At 33.7% G+C, this 22,096-nt stretch overlaps 1 protein-coding gene across 2 annotated transcripts; it reads left to right on the top strand.

Moving 5' to 3' along the window:
- The first annotated feature begins 580 nt into the window (after nt 1–580).
- On the top strand, nt 581–20,790 carry LOC112694348 (protein stum-like). 2 transcript variants are annotated; one of them, XM_025569786.1, is made up of 5 exons: nt 582–2,266; nt 11,241–11,856; nt 16,127–16,250; nt 17,474–17,668; nt 20,133–20,790. In XM_025569786.1, exons 1-5 carry the CDS (start codon nt 738–740, stop codon nt 20,207–20,209), a joined length of 2,541 nt encoding a protein of 846 aa, XP_025425571.1. In that variant the 5' UTR covers nt 582–737; the 3' UTR covers nt 20,210–20,790. The 2 variants fall into 2 exon arrangements, with proteins under 2 accessions (XP_025425572.1, XP_025425571.1); XM_025569787.1 differs by lacking the exons at nt 17,474–17,668; nt 20,133–20,790 and adding an exon at nt 17,363–17,445 and having other exon boundaries at nt 581–2,266.
- Nucleotides 20,791–22,096: the final 1,306 nt, after the last annotated feature.

Raw genomic sequence — 22,096 nt, 5'->3', positions numbered from 1 at the left:
AATAATTTATTAATATTTATTAGTCCAATAAAAGAATAAATACAAAAAAAAATGTATTTGTCATTTTTTAAATGCATTTTTGGCTGTTTTTTTAGTGCGTATTTGTATAATTTTCAATGCATAAAACCTAATCTAACCTGACCCGAGTACTATTCATAACGAATTAAAACGAACGGTTGGAAATGAAATGCGTCTACTTGTACATGCAATAGCGCGCGATCAGGGATGATTTTTGATGTCGAAAATCATTGTTCCGAAACGTTAACCGTCACTGATATCGAAAACTGGCCGTTAACCAGGTGCCAAGACGCCCCCGTGATTCACGGTGCGGTAAAAGTGATCGCGGCGGAAAATTATAATTCGCGGGACGCTTTATTACGCGATTCGACGTGGTCGTAAAACACTGAAAACGTAATTATTACGTTAGCGGACGCGTGCACGCACGCGCGTACACGTACAACGTCTCCTAAATCAAACGGCGGGACGGCGGGTCCACACGGAAAAGCCCGACACGACAGCGCGCGAGAACGGTGCAATCGCGTACGCGCGTAGTGTACGTTTTCGCGCACCTCCCGCCCGCAGCACCGCCGTCGGTCAGCGCCGTCAAGCTCAGCGCGCGGCCCCCGTGCTCGACGCCGGTGCCACGCGAGCACGACAGAAGCGCACGGCACGCCGACCACGATGATCGCCGGCCACCGTAACAGCTGCACCGTGTCGCGGGCCATCGCTCACGCCGGATGAACCCCACCGGGTGCGTGACCGCGTTGGGTGACGGCGGCGAAGCGTTCGTCGTGCTTCTGTCCGACAACGACGAAGACGACCGCCGCCGCCGCAGCCATCGCCACCACCAACACCACCGCGAGCCGGACCACACGTCGTTGCCGCCATTACCGCCACCTCCGCTGACCACCGCCGACCCGTACAAGTCGAGGCCGCGCCGCAAGGACCGAGGCGCGTTCGTGGTGCTGCCCGAGCCACCGGTGGTCGCCCCGTCGTCGTCGTCGCAACCGGTCGGCTGTAGCGGCCGCGTCAGCCCGTTCCGCGGACACGGGTTCAGGACGCCCGAGAACGGACGGTCCCGCGCGTCCAGCCCGTCGTCCGAGCCGCTCAAGAGACAGTCGTCGGAACCACGGATCGCTACCGGTGGCCGGCGGCCCGCCGCGGCCAAGCAACGTTTGTCCGTGTCCACGAAGGATTTGTCGGCGGCCGGCAAGCCTCCGTCCGTACCGTCCGTCAGGTCTTCGCCGCGCAGGAAACCCGGCCGGTCCGGACCGCCGACCCCGCGGAAGCCATCGCCAGCATCGCCGGTACCTCAGAGATCGCCCAAAACGCCGAGACGGTCGCAGCCACGCGTGGCGGCCAAGCCGGCCGTCGCGGCCAAGCCGGCCGTCGTGGCCAAGCCAGTCGTTTCCACCAAACCAGCCGTCGCCAGCAGAACGGGTGCCGCAGCTGCCAACCGACCGCAGCCCGCGGTCAGATCTTCCCCCCGGATGTCCAAGAAAAACCCGTCGGTGGCCACCACCGTTGCGTCCAATAAATCGGACAACGCGACCGCGCCGAAAACCGCGGCCAACGCGCAAGGCGATTTACGCGTGACGGCAGCGGCTATGACAGCGGCTGCGGCAGCGTCGGTGGTCACGACGACGGCGGCACAGCCGTCGCCTTCCTCGTACACGCCGTCCGCGACCGTCTCGTCGGTCACCGCGGACACGGCAATCGCGTCGGTCGCGCCGACGTCAACGGCCACCGTCATGCCGGTCACTGCGTCCACCTCGGCGACGGCCATCGCGACCACGCACGCGGCCAACGCCATCGCCTCGGCTGTTGTCGACGGCGGTCCGATCGTGACAGCCGTACCGCCGCCCGCTGCCATAGCCGCCAACACGTTGGCCACTCTGTCCGTCGCCGGTCCTGCTGCGGCGGCCGCTACGAAACCGCTGCCGAGCGCGACGCGATCCCGCGAACAACCACCGGCCGCCATCGCTCACTCTCCGAAACGAAACGGATCCACTGTGGTCGTCGTGGACCGCGGGCCCGCGGCGGAACCAGTGGCCGCGCAGCGATCGGCCGAAAAAATCACGACAACGACACCACCGCTTTCGTACGAGCTACAGGAGATCGTGGTGGAACCGGAGACGGAGAACCAAAGCGGGAGAACGGCCGCCGCCGCTGCCCGACTGTCCATCGGCCAGGAACGCACGGACGGTAACAACGTATCGGCAACCACGACCAGCAGCAACGGCCACAAGACGGTCGCGTGGGCAAGGTAAAAATAGATTATTAGATTGATTCGGCGGCGTTCACCGTTGTCGCGCAATAACGTCCGCGTCGTTCGCGTATGGTTTTATTTTTTATGTTTTTACATTTAATGGCTCAAATCGCGTGATCCAAGTCAGTTTTATGACGTACGCTGTAACGGCACCATTCGTCGGTCCAAACTTGTCATACTAGGAGTAAGTACGACAACATGTACTTCAAAATCGCGGTACGAACACCTATTACCCATATTATACTGTTGGGGTTTTACGAATGTGAAGTACACCGTAAATATTATTGCGTATAGAACACGTGTTATTAAAAGTTTTGTTTTCTAAATAACGGATGATAACATTTGCTATATACTTCACACATAATATATTGATACTTTGGGTGTGTCAAAGTTTATTTTCCGCAAAAATAAAATATTACAAACACTAACTACTTGTATAAAATAATCATTTTTTTTTTTTTTTTATGTTGTACTCGTATAATTTCATTATTTTTCCATTGTTCATTTTTTCGTATACATACGAGTACGATTCAATGGACATTTATTAAGGTACCTACTACATTATTTATGGCTACACAAAAATTATGAAATACTGATTAATATTTTATTTATACTCAAAGACTTGAAATAACTTGGAAATAATATAATCTATAATTACACGTTTTATGTACTTAATACTGGATTTTTTTTTTACAAATACTATTTCTGATCTCTGACAACCAAAAAGAACTTTAGTAAAGCTTGTTGACTTCGTAGACATTTTGTTTTCAAAATTGTGGATAATCGTTAAAATTATCCTGGGCTTTGAGGATAATCACTATGCTTTTCGAAGAATTTTCCGCGCACGCAACTGCAGATAGAAAATTGTGTGTATTCAGAAACGTTTTTGCCCGAGTAAAATGTACGCATTTTCATGCACACTCGTCAAAAATCGTTCTCGAACGTTTAATGTGTCTCTTGTTGATAATTCTCTTCCAACTGGATGTGCGCGGTATAAGCATAATGCAACGCTGAATGTACACAACACCATAATGTTCGTAAACACGAGTACGTGCGTTTGGTCGAACGAAGGGATATCATATAGGTATAAGTTAAGGTAGTTATGTATAACGATGACGATGTGAACGGGAGAGGTGGGGCAACAACACAACACTTGGTGTGTCGGAAAAGAAAGAAAAAACGGCTTGCTCGCACGTTCGATATATAGCTGTGTCCGCACGGTGGTCTTACATTGTACCAAGTCACGCCACTAAGAAGTACTCAAATGTATATACATAAGTAATTAGGTCACCCCACCAAGTAATACGTTTACGAATATATACCTATATGTATATATACCTTGGCTGTGGCTGTGGCGGGTAACTCGTGTTTAAGGCCACGCCAACATGCGATCCAGTCTCTTTTCGTGCTGGCTGGCGTGACCGTAAGCACAAGTGTCCCGTGTGCGTGCCCGCTTGTATGTACCGTATGTGTGTGCGTGTATTTCTGTAAGTGTTCGTAGCAGCAGCAGTGGTTCAACCCTTCTGCTCGTTACCTAACTTAACCCTTCTGCTACACTTCCTTCCACCGTACACTGTACACCATTCCAAATATATATCGTTCTTGTACTCGAGCACCCCGTCCTTTCTTATATGCGTATGTATATTTATACATTTTTTCTTGCTAGCCGAGTACACTAATTTACTCCTCCTTCCCTCTTCTAGTATATGGTCACTAGCTACTGATTTTACACACGTATATGTATATATAATATATAGATTCACTACTAGCGCCACCGGTACCGCCACTGACCGTTGTAAGACGTGTGCGGGGGGAAAAAATAAATAAATAATCACCTAGAGCTGACCACCGCCTCAGGCGAAAAATTCACCGGCAGTAATAAAACTTTACTATTACGCGGTGAACTTTTTTCGGGTCAAATTCTCCATGTGCGTGGGTGTGTGAAGGCTAAACGAACGCTTCTATACGGTGTACGGGTGTGCATGTATGAGTATATACAATGTATACACACGCATAGACACCGTGGATACACAGCGGAAGTACGTCCGTCTTGTGCGTTTAGCGATGATGGGCCGAGAACGTCCCGATTCGACTGCGGCTAATGCTGCCGCCATGGTCGACGTCTATTCCATTGGTTTTCCGAACGTCAGGTAGTGTGTTTTGGGAGCTGCGTACAACGAACAGCAATACTAAACGATATTCAAGTTAGCCGTGCACACGCTGTGATCACATTGTATAATATTGATATGATAAGTATCACGACTATTGTTACCGAACGGTTTAATATAATACTGCGAAGAAACTGTAGACTGATTTAACACGAAAATTTATCTTACAACGGCTATAACGATTGTAATGTGTGAACAGGACATTTTTATTCAGCCGGGTAAATGATAGTGTCTATCTTCTATGAAAAGGTCATGTTGCACTGTAGTTTACATGTTGTTTGATCGGTACTCGATAAAAGATATTGTTTCTGTAGTTTTTCGAGAAAAGAAATTGAAATTTAAGGCAAATTTGTTTTGATTTAGATTACTGCAGCCCAAGAAATGTTAAGTTATAACAGATTAGATATTTTTACAAGTGACATTACTCCATAGATTTTTCCAAAAGTTAAATGAATTTCATTGAATGTGAAGTTAATAAATACACTTTAGTATGAAGTTGGTCTACATTTATTAATTCACTAATAAATTCACTATAGAGCAGGAACGTATTAAGACTTACCTCTAGAAGGGGGGGGGGGCACAATTTTTTTTCTTTAATTCAGGCTCAAAATGTACAAGTAAAATTTTTGGTAATATTTAAATCTGGCGAATCCTTTATACTTGAATTTTTTTTTTTTTAATCTAATGCCGGATCTACTTAGAATCGACTTTTGTGTAGTTCTTTTTTAACACCTGCCTATGTTTTGAAAGTTACGCTTGTGTTTTATTTGATTTTTCACTGAGTATGGACCTGATAAAAGCCCAATTCAGTATTTACAGCAATGTGTAATTTGATTTCGTTATAAAGTGATCCACATTAAAAAATTTTGAAATATGTATCTCACATGTAATCAATTCCTTAAATACGGATTCAGGAGAGGGTGATTTTTAAAAGTCGATTAAAAAGTTATTTATCGGAATTTGGTGGCGATGTATTTTCGACAGACCGTTAAGTCCTATAATTGATGTATTGTGATGTTAAAGTAGGATGTGAAAAACGATTTAATGTTACACAATATTTAAATGATTTACATTTTTTAAAAATAAATCACTTTAAAAAAATATAATAACATATTTTTAGTGCATATTATAGGGGTTTTAAATACATAAGTGCTTGCATATTTAGAATTTTTTTGGAGTTACAAGTCCTCTTTCCTAGTTATTATGAATGAAGAAAAAAACATTGAAAAAAATATAATTAATGTTCAAAAAATATTTTAAATATATATATATATATATAATAATTATATATTATATAACTATATATTATATTATATATATTATATATTTAATAGTGATGGGTCGAACTATTCGAATCTCGAACCGAACCGAACCGAACTATCAAGCATCTTTTACTTTTCGAAAATCAAACTTGAAAATTTTGTCGAACCAGACTTACTGGTCACGATAGTTCGGAAACCAAATATTTGTACAATTCTTCAAAAGTTATTTTTAAAAAATAAAAATTAATAATGATTGTTTAGAAATAATTATAATATTGGCGATAGAAAGTGATAATCTGTAAAGGGCACGTTATGCATTATTTACAATAATAATGCTATTATTATAATAATAATGTTATTTTTCCAGTCGCATGTTACACATCCATCCTCCGCCGACTGAAACATTAATAAGTTGTTTATCGCCAATAGAGGCATTGTATCTACATCCATAAATTAGCTATTTTTGTTTTTATCATATTTATTGTAGAGGTTAAAATCTATTTTGGGTAAATCCATGGTAATATTCCGATACCGCAACTGTGCTGTTAATAAAAAACATGTTTACAACTTACGTATTACATTATAAATTCTACTAATCATTCTATATTTGTAAATTATAGTTATTATTACTATTTTTTTATACATTATTAAAATGTACTGATTGTATTGTCATATTACACTTAATACTCAATACTCAATGAATATTTTATAAGCTACAAGACAACACGAGAGAGCACAATACTGGTTTTGAAAAGTAATAATAATAATAAGAAATTATCTAAAATTAAAATTTATTGTAAATAATACAATTACTTAGACTTAAATTTAAAATGTAGAATAGATAATACGAAAACTTAAAATACAATAGTAATTAATAATTATGGTTGTTTTAATTTGTAGGTAGGTACAATGTACATGATAAAAAGTATTGAGTTCGAGTTCGACTTATAAAATCATAATAAGTTCGGTTCGGTTCAGTTCGATAAAAAATATGAAGGTTCGGTTCAGTTCGAGTTCGAAAAAATAATTTAAAGTTCGGTTCAAGTTCGGTTTGATTTAAAAAATTAGGGTTTGACCCATCACTAATATTTATAAATAAAAGTTATAATTTTAAATATCTTATTACTTATATTATGGATTGCTCTTATTCGCAATCATTTGATGGAACGTAATAAACTAATACATAATATTACTTTATGAATTTATAATTACAACTTGATTATAAATAAAAATATATTTCTCTTTTATTAATATGCTAAATGTATATGAAAAATAATTTTTTGTGATATTATTTTTATTTATTCCTTACTCATCATTTACATGTGTACATGCAGTGACGTAGGAAGATTCGCTAGCATCCCAGGCTAACTTAGAAAAAAACGCCTTTTAACCAATTAACAATTTGATTTGATGATATTTTTGTTAACCTTTAATTTTACTCATATAATTTTTAAGTATACAATTTATCAATTATTATCACAGTGTACACTTTGAAAATTTGCTGTTCTCGCTTTAAGGCTGATTTAAGGCGTATTCATCGATAATTTCTTCAATAAATGTACAATTCGACACAAAATCTACATATTTCAAAAAGCATAATGGAAAATATTCGTTTTCAAAAATCGTTTTCTAAAATAAAATTATGAATTTTGAACGATTTTGCGCCCCTTTTGTAAGTACAGTTCACCATGCCCTTGCTACGCCACTGTTTACATATGTCATTTGAGATTTTATGTTGTTACATAACCATATTCATTTACTCCATCTGTTTTTGCTAATAGGTCGGTCAAATGTTAACTGTCGTCAGCCAAGTCAACATATTATAGTCATTGGACGGAGACCAATTACAATGTAACATTCACTTATAACTCACAACGTATTATCACCAAAGCTACATACTAACCTAAGTGTCATCAAAATAATTTTCCTATTTTAATATTTATCACTTTCTACGTTTTTTATTTTACTATCTTAAGCCCAACAATTAGCTTATACATGTATAAATAAATAAATTATAAAAATATTTCTAACAAATCAAACAATTTGATATTGTTCTTCTAATAATCAAAATGTTTGAACTAAAATTTTATACTTCGATTTTCCATGCTATGAAAAAAACAATATATTATATAATTACTCATAAAACCATTTTATTAAGCTTGTGATTTTACGTTTAAGACCTAATATTTAAATATAAACGCTCATTTGTATGCTATCGCTTATCTGACAATAAAATAAAATCTTGTTTCTTTATACAAGTGGTGTGATTTTTATTTAAATAAATAATAAATATTGGTACCTTTTATTTTTGTTTAAGACCTACACCTAATACAAAGAATAAAAGTATATTCTTTTGTTAACAATTACCTATATTATATAAAATATTAAACTTGGGTATTATTCTAAGTTTCACTCATATGACTCATATGATCGTTTTTCGATTATCATATTTATCAATCAACATTTCCTTTAAATATTAACAAATTTTGATTACATACATTACACTTTTGTCCTGTTATTAGTTGTAAAGATTAAATTATGTTCCATTTATTATACACTGGTCGCCATGAGCCACAGTGCAATTATTAGGAATGAAACGATAAAGGAATCAACTCAAATTTCGGTGTCATCCTCATCACACATAAATCAAAAATTAAATAATATAAAAAAAATTTAATTTTAATCATTAGTAAAATAGTAAAATGTAAACAAGTTATAATCGGATAGAACGTATATTAATTTAACATATTTTTATTTCATAATATATATCATAATGAATTTAAAATATACTTAAATATATTATATAAGCTTCCCTACTATTTTAATTTATTTAATTATTTCAATAATTTTTCGATGTTCTTAATGTGAATTTATATCAATTAGATTAATCCTAAACCTAACCCTAACTTATCTGATCTAAACAATGACTGTTCAATAGTTATTTTTTATCGAACATACCATATGTTCTACTATGGTTTCATTTAATTATTCAAGTTAGACTTTACTAACACCTCATATAAGGAAATATTGTGTTAGGATTAATAAAGATGCTGTATTACATTTTTTTTATAATCTTAAATAATGTAGGCAGTGAAGTCTTATAGTAGTCTTATAATATATTAAAAAAAGATATACCTAGACCTAAAATATACTTCGGTCGAATATTGTTTTTAATTTTCCTCATGGCATTTTAACTTTAGTTTCAATCAAATTAGTAAGTTCCATAACACATATAAACTATATTATTCAAAATTAAATAGTCAAATCTATTAGTATCCACAATAATTATTATGTGAATTTGATAATATTTATAAACGTGTTTGGTAAACAAAAAGTAATTATAACAAAATTCAAACGAAAAATGGATTTTATGTTTCATTTTATTGCAATTATTTTGTTTAAAATCTGTAATATACTAAAATAATATAAAATAACGCTTAATAGGTAATAATTTAATTATTCATAATTTCAATGAAAATGTGTTATTTTACCGGAGCATTTAGGTCAAGGATTATCATATTATGTATATATTTTTCTACCAACTTCTATCAGTTAAATAAAAAAAAATCTATCGTAGCAACCATTTAACGCACATGTACAACCATGAAATTCTATTATTATTCTACTTTGAGAATTACATGTTGAAGTATGTTAATAAATCAAGTGAAATTTGAGCAAATGACTTTATATTAGAAAGCTATATTTTTTCGACAAATTTAGAGTTAATTAAAAAGGTTTAATAATTTTTACTTTTTTGAGTATTGAGTAACAAAATGTTTTGTCGGCTTTGTGATCTATTTAATAATAAAAATGTAGTAACCTCTTGTCGAGTATACTATTTATATATATATATTTAGGCATGAACTAAACGCTAAATATAGTTTTTTTTGAGACTTATGAAAACAAAATTAAAATTAACGCCCGCTTGGTAATAATTTTTACCATGTATGAGATTGTTTCGTTATGTACTTACCCGTGTTACTTTGAACTAGATGACCTATCGTTATATATTTTTGAACATAATGTTTCCATTATAGTGTACCAACAAATAATTTTACTTTTAACAGAGTGATTTGCTTTATTATAAAATAATTCTTGCGGTCCATTAGTAAATTGACGTTTACTTTACGTATACATGCAATATTAGATATACGTTTCCAAACCTAAAATAGTGTAAAACTTCGCGTGTGCAGGATGAGGTATAGGTCGAAAGCTGGTTATAAGATAGTCCATTATGACGGGCGTGTACCCAATCATTATAGATTAAAAACGATTTTACGAAGCGTTCACCTAACGGATAAATAACTTTTTCCTTTTTTATTTATTTTTTTGGAATACCTACAACATTTAATAACTCGTTAAAGGTGGACATTTGTATACTGTTTATAATACTACCCAAACGTCTTAATAAAAAGTCAGTTGATTTTCTCGTGATGACCCTGGCTGGTGTCAATTATATGAACGAATGAACGACCGAACGGCGTCCTCGGACCCTATGTACGGTAGAACGCCGATTATCCGGACTAATTAATATCAAGAGTGATTCGGATAAGCAAATATCCGGACGATTGACATATGACTCATAAGTTATATGAATAAATTGTATTTATTTATTATTTATATGTAATATAATTTGAAATTTATAACAATCAACAAAAAATTTTATTACAATATCTAACTGAAAAGGAATAAACTAAATAAACTAGCTAAATGGATAATTGTAAGGAATCAATTTATCCATACCTGTACATATGTATGAATATTATTGATATATGTATTTTTATGTATATATGTAATAAAACGATATATATCTAATTTACGATTACAATTTTACGAGTTATAAGAAGACCAATTATTTAATTTCTTTTTGTCCTGTTCTCGGATAATTGGATGTCCGGTCGATTGACGTTCAGATAATCGGCGTTCCACTGTACCTGTAAAGTGCATAGCTTTGAAAGCTCACAGTTTGAAGTTTTCACTGCTAAATAGAGAAAACAAAAATGTAGATACATGATTTGTACGTTACTCGGCCGACCGGTTGTGAAATATTGTATTTCCAAAGTTTGACGTCACAGAAATGGCACAAAATAAGACCGCAGTTAAATCTCTCTTAAATTCGCGAGACTAAAATCGAAATAACGATAAGAAATCACGTTGTTTCTGTACGTCACGCAGGCATGTGTGCAAGGGGTGGACGAGCGGCGTAGTAACACAAGGCGCGCCTATAGTTACTGCGCGCCTCCAGAGCTTGTACGTGCATAATTTATAATTGTCCAGCGTCTACGATTGACTTGTACATAGTTTTTTAAAACAGTTTAAACCACTTGTATAGGTAAAAAAAAACGAAGAAACTATCGGTATGGGAAAAAAAAACCGTTCCGCGGAAATAGATTATAGGACACATATTTAATCTCACCGAAGACCGAGGACGGGTGCGAAACGATCGATTATTCCCCCCCCCCCCCCCGCGCACGATCTAGCGTTATTTTTCGTCTCCGGTAATTGATTTTGTTTTTCTTTCGTTCTGTTTCCACGCGACAGACAATCGGAAAAGATCATCGTGCCGGCGGAAGTGCCGAACCGGGCGGCCGAGGCGACGGCGTCCGTGACCAAGGACCCGGCGTACAAACGATTCGCGAGAAAGCTGTGCGGTGGCAGCGACCGGCGTCGACCGACCAAAGGATCGTCGACCGCAGCCGGCGATGGCCAAGCAGCGTCCAAGCGTTGGACGGCCATGTGGAAACGTAGCCCACGGTGGTGCGGCCCGCGGTGCTGCGGCCGGAAACGAAAGGACGCGGGCCCACCGGACGTAGCGGCAGTGGCCGGCGACCGTCGACCGCAGTGGTGGCGGCGTTGCAGACCGTGCTGGTGCTGCGACAAACGGAAGAAGAGGCTCGGGCCCGCGGCGTTGTCGTCGTCATCGTCCGACTCGGTCGGCGTGCTCGGCATCTCGCCGCCGTCGGCCGACACGTTTTGCGTCAAGTTCAAGCGGCGCATATGCTGTTGCTGCGGCTGCTGCGCCGTGCCCAAGTTCTTTCGGCGGCTGTGCTGCTGCTTCTCGCGCTGCCGCGGCCCCGGGAAACAATCGAACGTACCGGAGATCAAATCGACCGACGCACAACGGCCGTCCCGGTTTAAGTGTACCGGTTGCTGCACGGTAAGCGCGAGTTGTCGCCGCAGCTCCCCCCCCTCCCCCCGGTGACTAGAATAATACGCAAGGGCGCAACTAGAGCCCAAATATCGGGGGCGCTGAAATTGCTGAAAATTAAATTAAATGTTATTTAACTATAATTACTATAGATTATATAGATCTGAAAAAAAAAAACAAGAGTGCTACATTCGAACTCGGGGGTGCTAAAACCCCTATTGTTTCCCCTTAGTTGCACCTATGATAATACGCACGCGCGTAGTGAATACCACCAAACGAAGGAAATTCCGTTTAACCTTTGGTACTCGGCGATTCCATCTGGTGCGCAGTTTTCGTCGTACTTAAAGAGCGAGAGAGAGGATTAAAAGCCATAACGACTCTATTATAAATCGAAACGGCTCCTTTATCGCGATGTTTTCATAATGAATACTCTTCCTCTTCTCGTAGCACACTTATCTGTTTTTATAAAAAGTTTCGTTTCACCATCAGCAGATGGCGTATTTAGTTTAGCGATTCATGATTAAACACTCTACAGAATATTCTTATTTTTTCAACCACATAAAACCACGATTTCAGTACAATAGATGACGTATTGTTGACGTACATCAATGAATTCGAGGAATTAATGTGTAAAAAATAAAATGAAGATTTTAGCAAACGTATAACTATGGATAACTTTTAAAAATATATAACATCATAAGTCCGATGAAAGTTTTGTTGGTAGTTATATTGAAATAAAATCAACCGATAAAATTACTGGAAATTAAAATGCTATAATACTCGTATTTCATTATTCAGTAGTTGATTTAAACACTTGTAAATAAGAATAATCTACAAAAGTTTCCATTGGTTAACAATAAAGAATTGTCATCGAGGCCAAAAGGAGCAACATCAAATCCGATACATGACTGAATAAGAAAATCGGTCTAGTAAAAATAGGTGTTACAAACTATTAAAATTCGCACATTTAACAATACAATGATCGATACTAAATTTAAAATTATATAATCCACGCATTTTATTAACTCCTATTTTATACAATTCAACAATAGTTTACTAAATAATTTAATCGTTTAGATTGTAAACATTTAATATTTCATTGAATAGAGTAAAAATGTTAACCCGCAAATTTTATATATTTATTTATATATATGTATATATATTTGTAGAAACCCACATTTCGACGAAACATTGATTTGTGACCTTTTAACATTACTCACAATGAATATTTTTTAACATGAAAATAAGCTTATTTATTGTTCATTTACAAAAAAAAGAAAAAAAAAGAACCTTGTTTAACTGGTAATGAAATAATGAATGATGATTATTGGAAAACTTGACCATTGTAGACACGCGTAGAAATAATTATAGTACCTAAAAGACGTTCACCCATTGTTTATACTTAAATACATACTATACCACTATTATTATTAGTCAAAAACATGTATCATCCCGTTTAGGTTGAAAACATTAAATAAAAATGATTAATGTATTATTTTATACCAAAAAATTACTTAAAATCAATACACACAGACCCGTAGGAAATTATGATAATGAGTAAATTAATCATAAATATAATATTGTGATAATTTTGAAAATTTAATCAGCATCAAACTAGTATAATTGCCTGATTATTTACTTATTTAACAATTCTTAATCGATTAAACAAATTTCTCAAGAAATATTATTTTATTATTAATTTCTTAGATTAGATTACAATAATATTTTAAATTATTTACTCGTAGTTTAAAGATATGTTTTTCATTCTATAAAAGAAAAAAATAGTGCGAAGTTAACATTAATTTTATAATATACGAATACGCCATCCAATTATTAAAATTGGTTAGGTAATCGTTTTCATCCAACTTGATAGAAACACGTTTTTAACAGTAGAAGCACTATTCACTTTATATTACGTTTTTCTACTGTTAAAAACATTAGAAAAATATTTTATTAATATAATTGTATTAATAAAAATAATTTAAGACAAATTTTTTAATAAAAATACACAGTTGATTGTTTGAAATTATATTTTATACATTTTTAACTCTTTTCATTGCTGAAAAACGAATTTGAATTTGTTATACCAGTAACTGCAGTTTGTCAGAGAATCAATGATTTATTGTAATAAAATAATAAATAAATTTCAAATTCAAAATTATTTATTAGTTAATACTCGTAAATTAATATAAAAATACATAAATAAATAGTTTACATATAGAAACAAATAAATAAAAGTTTAGTCTGGAATATTATTATATTTATAAAGTACGATTGATTTTAAATTAAAAATTTTAAAAATGAGTAGCGTTATTATTTTTCATATTCAGTCATAGTTTTATTAACTTTGTTAATAAAATTTGACTTTAAAATGACTTTAGAAAAATGACTTTGGAGGAAGATATCACGAAGGGTATGAGGGGACCAATGATAATAAGTGGTGATGTGAAAAGTGAAGTCGGGAACTTTAAATATTTAAGATTACTTGTATAAAAAGACGAAGGTCTTGGCATGAATGTAAAACATAGGAATAAGTGCGATTGGATGAAATTGAGAGAAACATCGGGCGTTTTATGCGATAAGAAAATTCTAATGAGGCTGAAAGGTAAATTTTACAGGAGTGTAGTGGGACCAACTATGCTATATAGTTCAGAGTGTTGGGTAGTTGACAGGAGAATAGAACTGAGTATGAATGTTACAGAAATAAAAATGCTTAGATGGATGAGTGGAGTGACAAGAAAAAATAGAATAAAGAACGAGTATGTGAGAGGTATTATTGGTGTAGCGTCTATAGTGGACAAGATGAGAGAAAATAGAAATAAATGGTTTAGGCATGTGATGAGACGAGAGGCAAAAGCAATAAGAGTTATTATGAAAATGTAGTTGAAAGGAAAAGAAGAAAACCAAAAAATAGATGGTTGAATACAGTTGAGAATGATATGAGAGCCGTTTGTGTGTGCATAGGGGATGCAGAAAATCGAGATGAATTGAAATTTAGGACAAGGCTGACCGACCCTGAATAGTTGAAAGAAAATCGAAGGAAAAGAAGAAGATGGCAAATGATGAATTTTTAATTCGAAATCGGTCGTACTTTACAAATATAATAATACTTCTAGCTAAGATTTTATGTATTTATTTATTTATACGTATAAACTATTTGTTTATACATTGACGTATAATTGTTACCCAACGTCTACTTATCTAATTATTTATGATTTATATAGTTAAATATATTACTTTTTTTTTGTATTTATATACTTATATTTAACCTTATTGGACTTCTAACATAATTTACTGGCATGAGTATGTTGATATCTTTATTGGGAACTTATAGCGTTTCTCAAGTTTCTAGATTTTTATTATTTTCTTCCACCTTCTTAAAATTAAATAAATATCGGTCAACATCAAATCATCTATTTATCAGATTTTTAAAGTATACTACTAAAAACTAAAAATGTGCAAACAAATAATAATATTATTTAATACTTGTATGTTATACGTATAAATAAACCACAGTTCTATTATACTCAGTATAATAGAATACTTGTATGTTAATACTTCAATAGTTGCATAGAAATTATTGGTGGAAATGTAAAAGTATTTCATAGAAGAATTTAAAATATATTCAGAAGTTTGTATATAATATATAGTATTTATATTATCAAAGACGTTATGCATTTCTATTATCTACGCTTGTTGATTATACATAACAACCCTTTCAAAATACGCTATTTTAAAGTTTTCATAACTTATTAACTTTAGTCGAGTATAAACCAAGTTAAGCTTAAGAAAATTACAATATTTGGACATTTTAAATTCTTGAAAATAAAAGTATTTAGGGACCTGTTTATTCATAGTAAACATGCACACAAAAATGTATCTGCTAATAAAAAACTAATAGAAATTGTTCATTTACAATTGAAAAAATAATTTTAATAAAATAGCTTTTTTAAAATAGTTTTAAATGTCGTAGGTAAGTGAGTTAATAATACTAAAAACAGTTACATAATAAAATATACTATAAGTTATAGAACCTTTTTTACTTAATAAAAAAAAAATTAATTCCTGGAACTTATTCAAAGTTTAATGAATGGCATCACACTAGGTAGTTGTTTTAATAAAGACGTTTAACCTAATTCTTTGTACTAGTTAAATGTGAACTTCGCGTGTACTATAGTGACTAGATTTTTTCTATGTGTAGGTACTTATTGTAATCACTGTAACTATATCGGCAAGTTAAATTGTTATTTATGTACATTTATTTATTGTTTGAATATAGAATATACCAAAATTGGATGCAGTTTTCGTTGATCATTCGTCCGTTATGAAAGGTGCTATTCCAGTACTACCAGTAACACTGGCATGGTTATGTTTAGTTTTCAACGTCATTATTCCTGGAGCAGGTAATGTTATTGTGGTCAATAATTGACAGCAAAATAAAAAAGTGCAGCATTTAAAAAAAAAACCCATTCATTAACCTATAAACGTCATATTCTTGAAAATAGTTGAATTTTCACCAACTATACTAATTCATAGAAAGTGTAAGCTTTAATTTATCCCTTTACTCTTGACATGTGATACATAATAAATGAAGATAACATTTAAATTCAAATTTAGTTTATTTAAAAAAAATCATTATTAAGTATGCTACAACAGGGTAATCTGTATGAAATAATTCAATAAAAAGTAGTACTGAAATAAAATGTGTACATTTTATGTTTATAGTCTGTAATAAAACTATTATATTAGAATGGACTTTAGACTTGTATACTTTTATGAATCATCAAACATTTTTTTTAATGTGAAAAAGTGGGCAGTTAATCGGATATATTTTCAACAGTACGCAGAAAATAAACAACTTATTACAATATAATATCGGAAATTATTGAACATATGGATTTGTTTAATATTATTTATAAAAAAATATTTTATAAAATATTGTTTTTTTAAAATATAATGATTTCAATGGAAAAATTATACTAAAAAATATACTTCATACATTTTTTATAGTTTGAAAAATAAGTATAAATAAACCACAGTTCTATTATACTCAGTATAATAGAATACTTCATTATTATTATTATTATTAAGTTATAATATATAAGTATAATAACTTCTATTATACTTCAGTTTAATTTTCTTAAAATACAATCAATAAACTTAAACACTTTAGAACTTTAAATACAATGTCACAAATATTATAAAATTACACTAATTTTGATGGAAAATTAAAGTCCTTTTATGCAGTTTCATGTACAATTATGCATTTGTACATTATATTTTTATTTGTTCAAATCAATTTGATTTAAAATAAAACTTTAAAATATCAACTAGAAGAATAGTTTAGTGACTTTATGGAATCTGTAAATATACTATAAATTCTCAACTCACCGTTTTATTATTTTTTTTTAATGCTTTGAAGTGCAATTAATAAAACGATGATTGTTTTACGTTGTAAAAAATACAATAAATGTATTTAAGATTTCACAATGATGTTCTTTAATCAATGATCTAGCTTACGCAAGGATAGATAATCTGGATCACAAATAGTATTTTGTATCACATTTACATATTATAGATAAATATTACATTCATAAATAATATCAATGTATCATTAATCTTTTAGGCACATTATCCAGCGGAATGCTCTGCCTGTGTGTCGGGAAGCCAAGATTTACGGTCAACGACAACTTTCAATCCAGGGTAGGTGCGTTCTGCGTGAACTTTATTGTGGCCGCTGCCCAGCTATTCACGGTGCTGTTCTGCCTAGTTGGCTGGGGATGGAGCATATGGTGGGGAGTGATAATGCTTAAGATGGCCAGTGAGTACAGTATGCACGAACACTTGTTCACGCATATATTTTTTTTTAACTGTCAAAACGATTGTCAGAGGTCTTTGTCGATATATTTTTTACTTAGGAGGGTTAAGCGGAGTGTAACACTTGTACCTGGTGGTGTAGAAAAGGTATGTAGGAAGCGAACTGTGCTTACGCCATGGGTGAGATTTACTAAGAAACGCAACGTTTTTTAAAAGTCGTATTTTAATTCTTCTTTTAAAATGACATTTTTCCATTATACTTTTTTAAATGCGTAGATCTTGTCTAATTGCATACACTGCGTGTGAATGTAATGATGAAATTATTAAAAAAAAAAAACACTAGGGAATTCTGCTATTCATATAGCGAATTATCGATGAATTCACCAGTCTGAACGCGAGAAAAGCAAATGTTTTGAGTTTCAAATCCACTCTGTAGTAATAACTAATAATATAAATTGTATCCTTAAAAAAAATTTAAAATAAAAGGTTAATAAAAAAATGTCATAACATTAAATTTTAATTGGTAAAAAGGTTTTTTTTTAAGTTTGCTAATGTCGTTAGCGAGTTTTTCTATGCCACTGCTTGTATCCTCTTAGTAGAGAATTATCACGGGTGTGAACTTCATTCCGGTGGAGTTGGTCCGGTAGGGAACAGTGTAAACAACCAGAACGATGGAAGAAGAGAGAGAGACTACAGATTTAATTATTCATGCATGAAAAAATAAAATGTATAGGTATAATCCGAAACGAATAAGTTCAGAAAAATAAAGAGAAGGGTTAGTTTATTTAAAAATAAATACTTTTGATAGGCATTTTTATCATTAAATAGTAATACATATGTCTGTGGATTGCATAACAGTCTATAGGTTTAGGAACACTCCCAATTGCTGATGATATTATCATATTCCAATTTAATTCCTCGCACGGTAAATAATATCATAAATTATAACTATAATTTTTAGGTAATAACTATACTCGTACCTATTAAACTACTCACGATTCAACTGAGACTTGACGATTAAACTCAACTGTATATTATAAACGGAAATATTAGCTATTATTAAAAAAATAACTTCATATATTTCAAGTTAACTTTAAACTTTATTGACAAAGTGATATATTTCTAAATGTTCAACATAATGATTTCCTGACTACTAGAATAAAACTATGCATACATAACTGTATGTAAGACAAATTAGATAACATAATATTTTACAAAATAAATAATTTATAATACACGCACCTGTAATCGCATGTACTATAATATTTATATAATGGTAATTATTCTAACTTATTATTTTTTAAATTTACTCTAGTTCTACCTGACCTTCTCATATTTTTTCTAATACTTTTAACAAAAATATTTACAAGCGTATTTCAACATAATGTATGGACTGGAGAGTACGTATATTTTCTAATGTAGGTATATTAACACAGACCATACATTTGACGTTTATATTTACAATTTGCATACGATTAGTAAATATTATCAACAATTAATAATATATTGTACTTTATTTTGATCAAGAATACCGTGAATTGTAACGCAACGGTTTCGTATTTATAAATTAAATATGTATAATATTATTAAACTTGGCGTACACAATAGTGCAAAGAATTTAATAGTTAATTATTGCGATGGTTTATATCGAACGATTTCGAACAATATTTTACCTTCATCTTATTGAAATATATTACAACGTTTTTTATTATTATTTGTTATTACTTTATAACTTATGATTTCAAACTTTACCGCACGTATTTACCGTAATTTCATTATTGTGTAATATTATAATCTGGGCAATGTAAGTGTGGGTAATGTCCAAATATTTGTCTATTTTTACTCATTCTTACTATTCAAAATTTTTAACTATACGTAATATTTTTCTCAGTTTGACCACATTCGAATACCAAGTCCGGTCATTTTTAGAACTCCGAAAACAATACCGATTTCTAAAGTAAAATACATACACTCCGATTTGATCAACGTGTAGTAGGCACAGCTGAGCGAGACCGGATAGCAAATTATTATACACATAACACGTACTAAATGTTCGGTGTACGTAATAATTTTTTTTTTAAACATTTACGTGTCTCTCTCTCTCTCAGGATAACAATGAAAAATAACTTCACGTATTATCCGTGCATGATATTATGCATTACAGTCCGACCAAATAGAGACTCGGGCTCACAAATATTTTTCCAGCGAGACGTATCTTTATTTTTTTGCCTCGCGTGTACGAAACAACTTTTTACATTTTAAATAACAACTGTGCATGTTCTTCGTTTTTTCAACTCCTATCGTATCTCTAACAGTGACTTAATTTTATAATTATTCAACGGGTATCCAAACGAAACATTTGTATTCATTTTTTTAAAAACCCATCTACGGCAGGATACTTTTTACCGTACGTGATTTGTTAATTATTTTGTTGTACTAATGTTTTGGATACGGTTTTTTTTTTCTAGAGAAATACCAGAAAATCAAAATGGTCGATCGTCCAACTGAAGCGCCTATAGCCGTCGATCACAACCATCTGATCTGATATTCATACACATACACATTTATATTTCCATCGTGTTTTATTAATATTTACTATACACAATACACATATTTAATTTTAACGTATGAACGAAATGAAGAACGGCGATATCATGCATTGGAAAAACTGGAGGTACAATATCATAATAATACTATTATGATATTCATGGTTTTGCCTTTTCGGTGTAAAATGTCTGTATCGGACGGGTTACGTACCTACAACTGTTGTTAGACATAATAATTGTGTTGTACCCGTGTATTTATTCATGCACGCGGAAAACTTTTTCGTGATATTTTTAACAACTTCAAAAATTACAGAGGAATTGACTGTAATCTCGTATAGGTAGGTAAAACAAATGCACCTACATTGATGAGCAAATATCGATGAAAACAAAAATTTTTTTTTTCTATTTTGCTTGTTCGCATTTCATTAATCATACCTACCTACTACGATGTTAGTATATGAAAATATGAAAAATGGGATTTTGAAACTAAACCTATGTTGGAAATTAAATCGTAGTATCCTAACCTGTACGGTTGCACCTACATGTAGGTTACGTTATAATATACAGTGTGTGTTGACAAGCTTTGGATTTTGGTGTCTGAGTTCGATTTCAATATCACGAACGAAAACGAAAGCGACTAATTTTTTAATTTTTTTTTTCTCCGACTATCATTAACAGCACCGGCGGAAGGGCATATCAGAAGAGGCAGCTGACCAAGGCCCCGCGCCTGAGACGCGGATTAGGAGGCAGGTTAAAAGGCTTATAGCCTAGGGCGGCTTTTTTGGGAGGGCAGCTTTTTTTTTACAGAATTAAGTGTTATTATTGACTTATTAGGTATATTTATTTTAATATATATTTTTTTTATATTTGTCATATAAACACGAATAAAAATAATTTTAAAAATTCATAACAATATATTAATACATACATACATACATACGTACATTGTATGATGCGTACCTATAGGCTATAATAAGAATATTACAATTATTATTACAATTTGAAAATATTTTATTTGTAATAAAATAATTACAGTTAGTTACTAGTTATTATTAATAACTTATTAGTACCTATGTACTTATTGGGAACATCCGACTATCCGGGTATAGATATTTTCATATCTGGCTATTTATATTTCCGTTATGTGACTGTATAAGCATTGTTTATTTGTACTAGTAATAATGGTATCTAAAGTAAAATAATAGACAAGAAATATTATATTTTTAGAAGTTCTCTATTTTAGAGATTGTATATTTTATATATTTTTTTTTTTTTGATAAAAACAACTGAATAAAATTTGAAGAGAAGGGTTTAGACCAAATATTGTTGGTTCCTTAGTATAGTGATAGGGGGGGGGGGGGCAAAGTGATTAAGTCTAGGGGCTCCAAAACGCTAAATCCGCCACTGCATATTTCTCATGGGATTTAGTCGTAGGTAAGCCTATAATTTTGGTTTTAAAATTAAATACCAAGTGCTCCCTGTTGTGTGAAAAAATGCATAACGTTTTAATCTTTAACTTCAGTATTATACCTAGTAGGTACCTATACAGCAGTATAAATAGTATAACATTAATAAATTAATACACAATAACATATTTTGGATGCTTTGATGATAAAATATTATGTCCATATTAAGGAAAAAATGTTTTCATAAGCTATGTAAAATAAAAAAATATGTCATACGATTACTGGAGTGTCCAAAACAAAATTTTTTTGGCTTTACAAAAAAAATTCAAAGGCCCCGCAAAACCCGCCAAAGCTGATCGGCATCAGTTGAAATACTTAATACTATCGGTATAGGAACTCAGGAACTGGAAAATCTTTAGTGTGGTGGTTTCTCGTTGCCTTCTATAGTGTTTCTCTCTACGACTAACTATATTATACTTT

This window comes from Sipha flava, unplaced genomic scaffold (genome assembly GCF_003268045.1).
Source record: "Sipha flava isolate LNK unplaced genomic scaffold, YSA_version1 127_pilon_pilon, whole genome shotgun sequence".
In the NCBI taxonomy this organism is placed as follows: Eukaryota; Metazoa; Arthropoda; class Insecta; order Hemiptera; family Aphididae; genus Sipha; species Sipha flava.
Note: the sequence above shows the minus strand (reverse complement) of the source record. Positions and strands in the feature narration are given on the sequence as shown.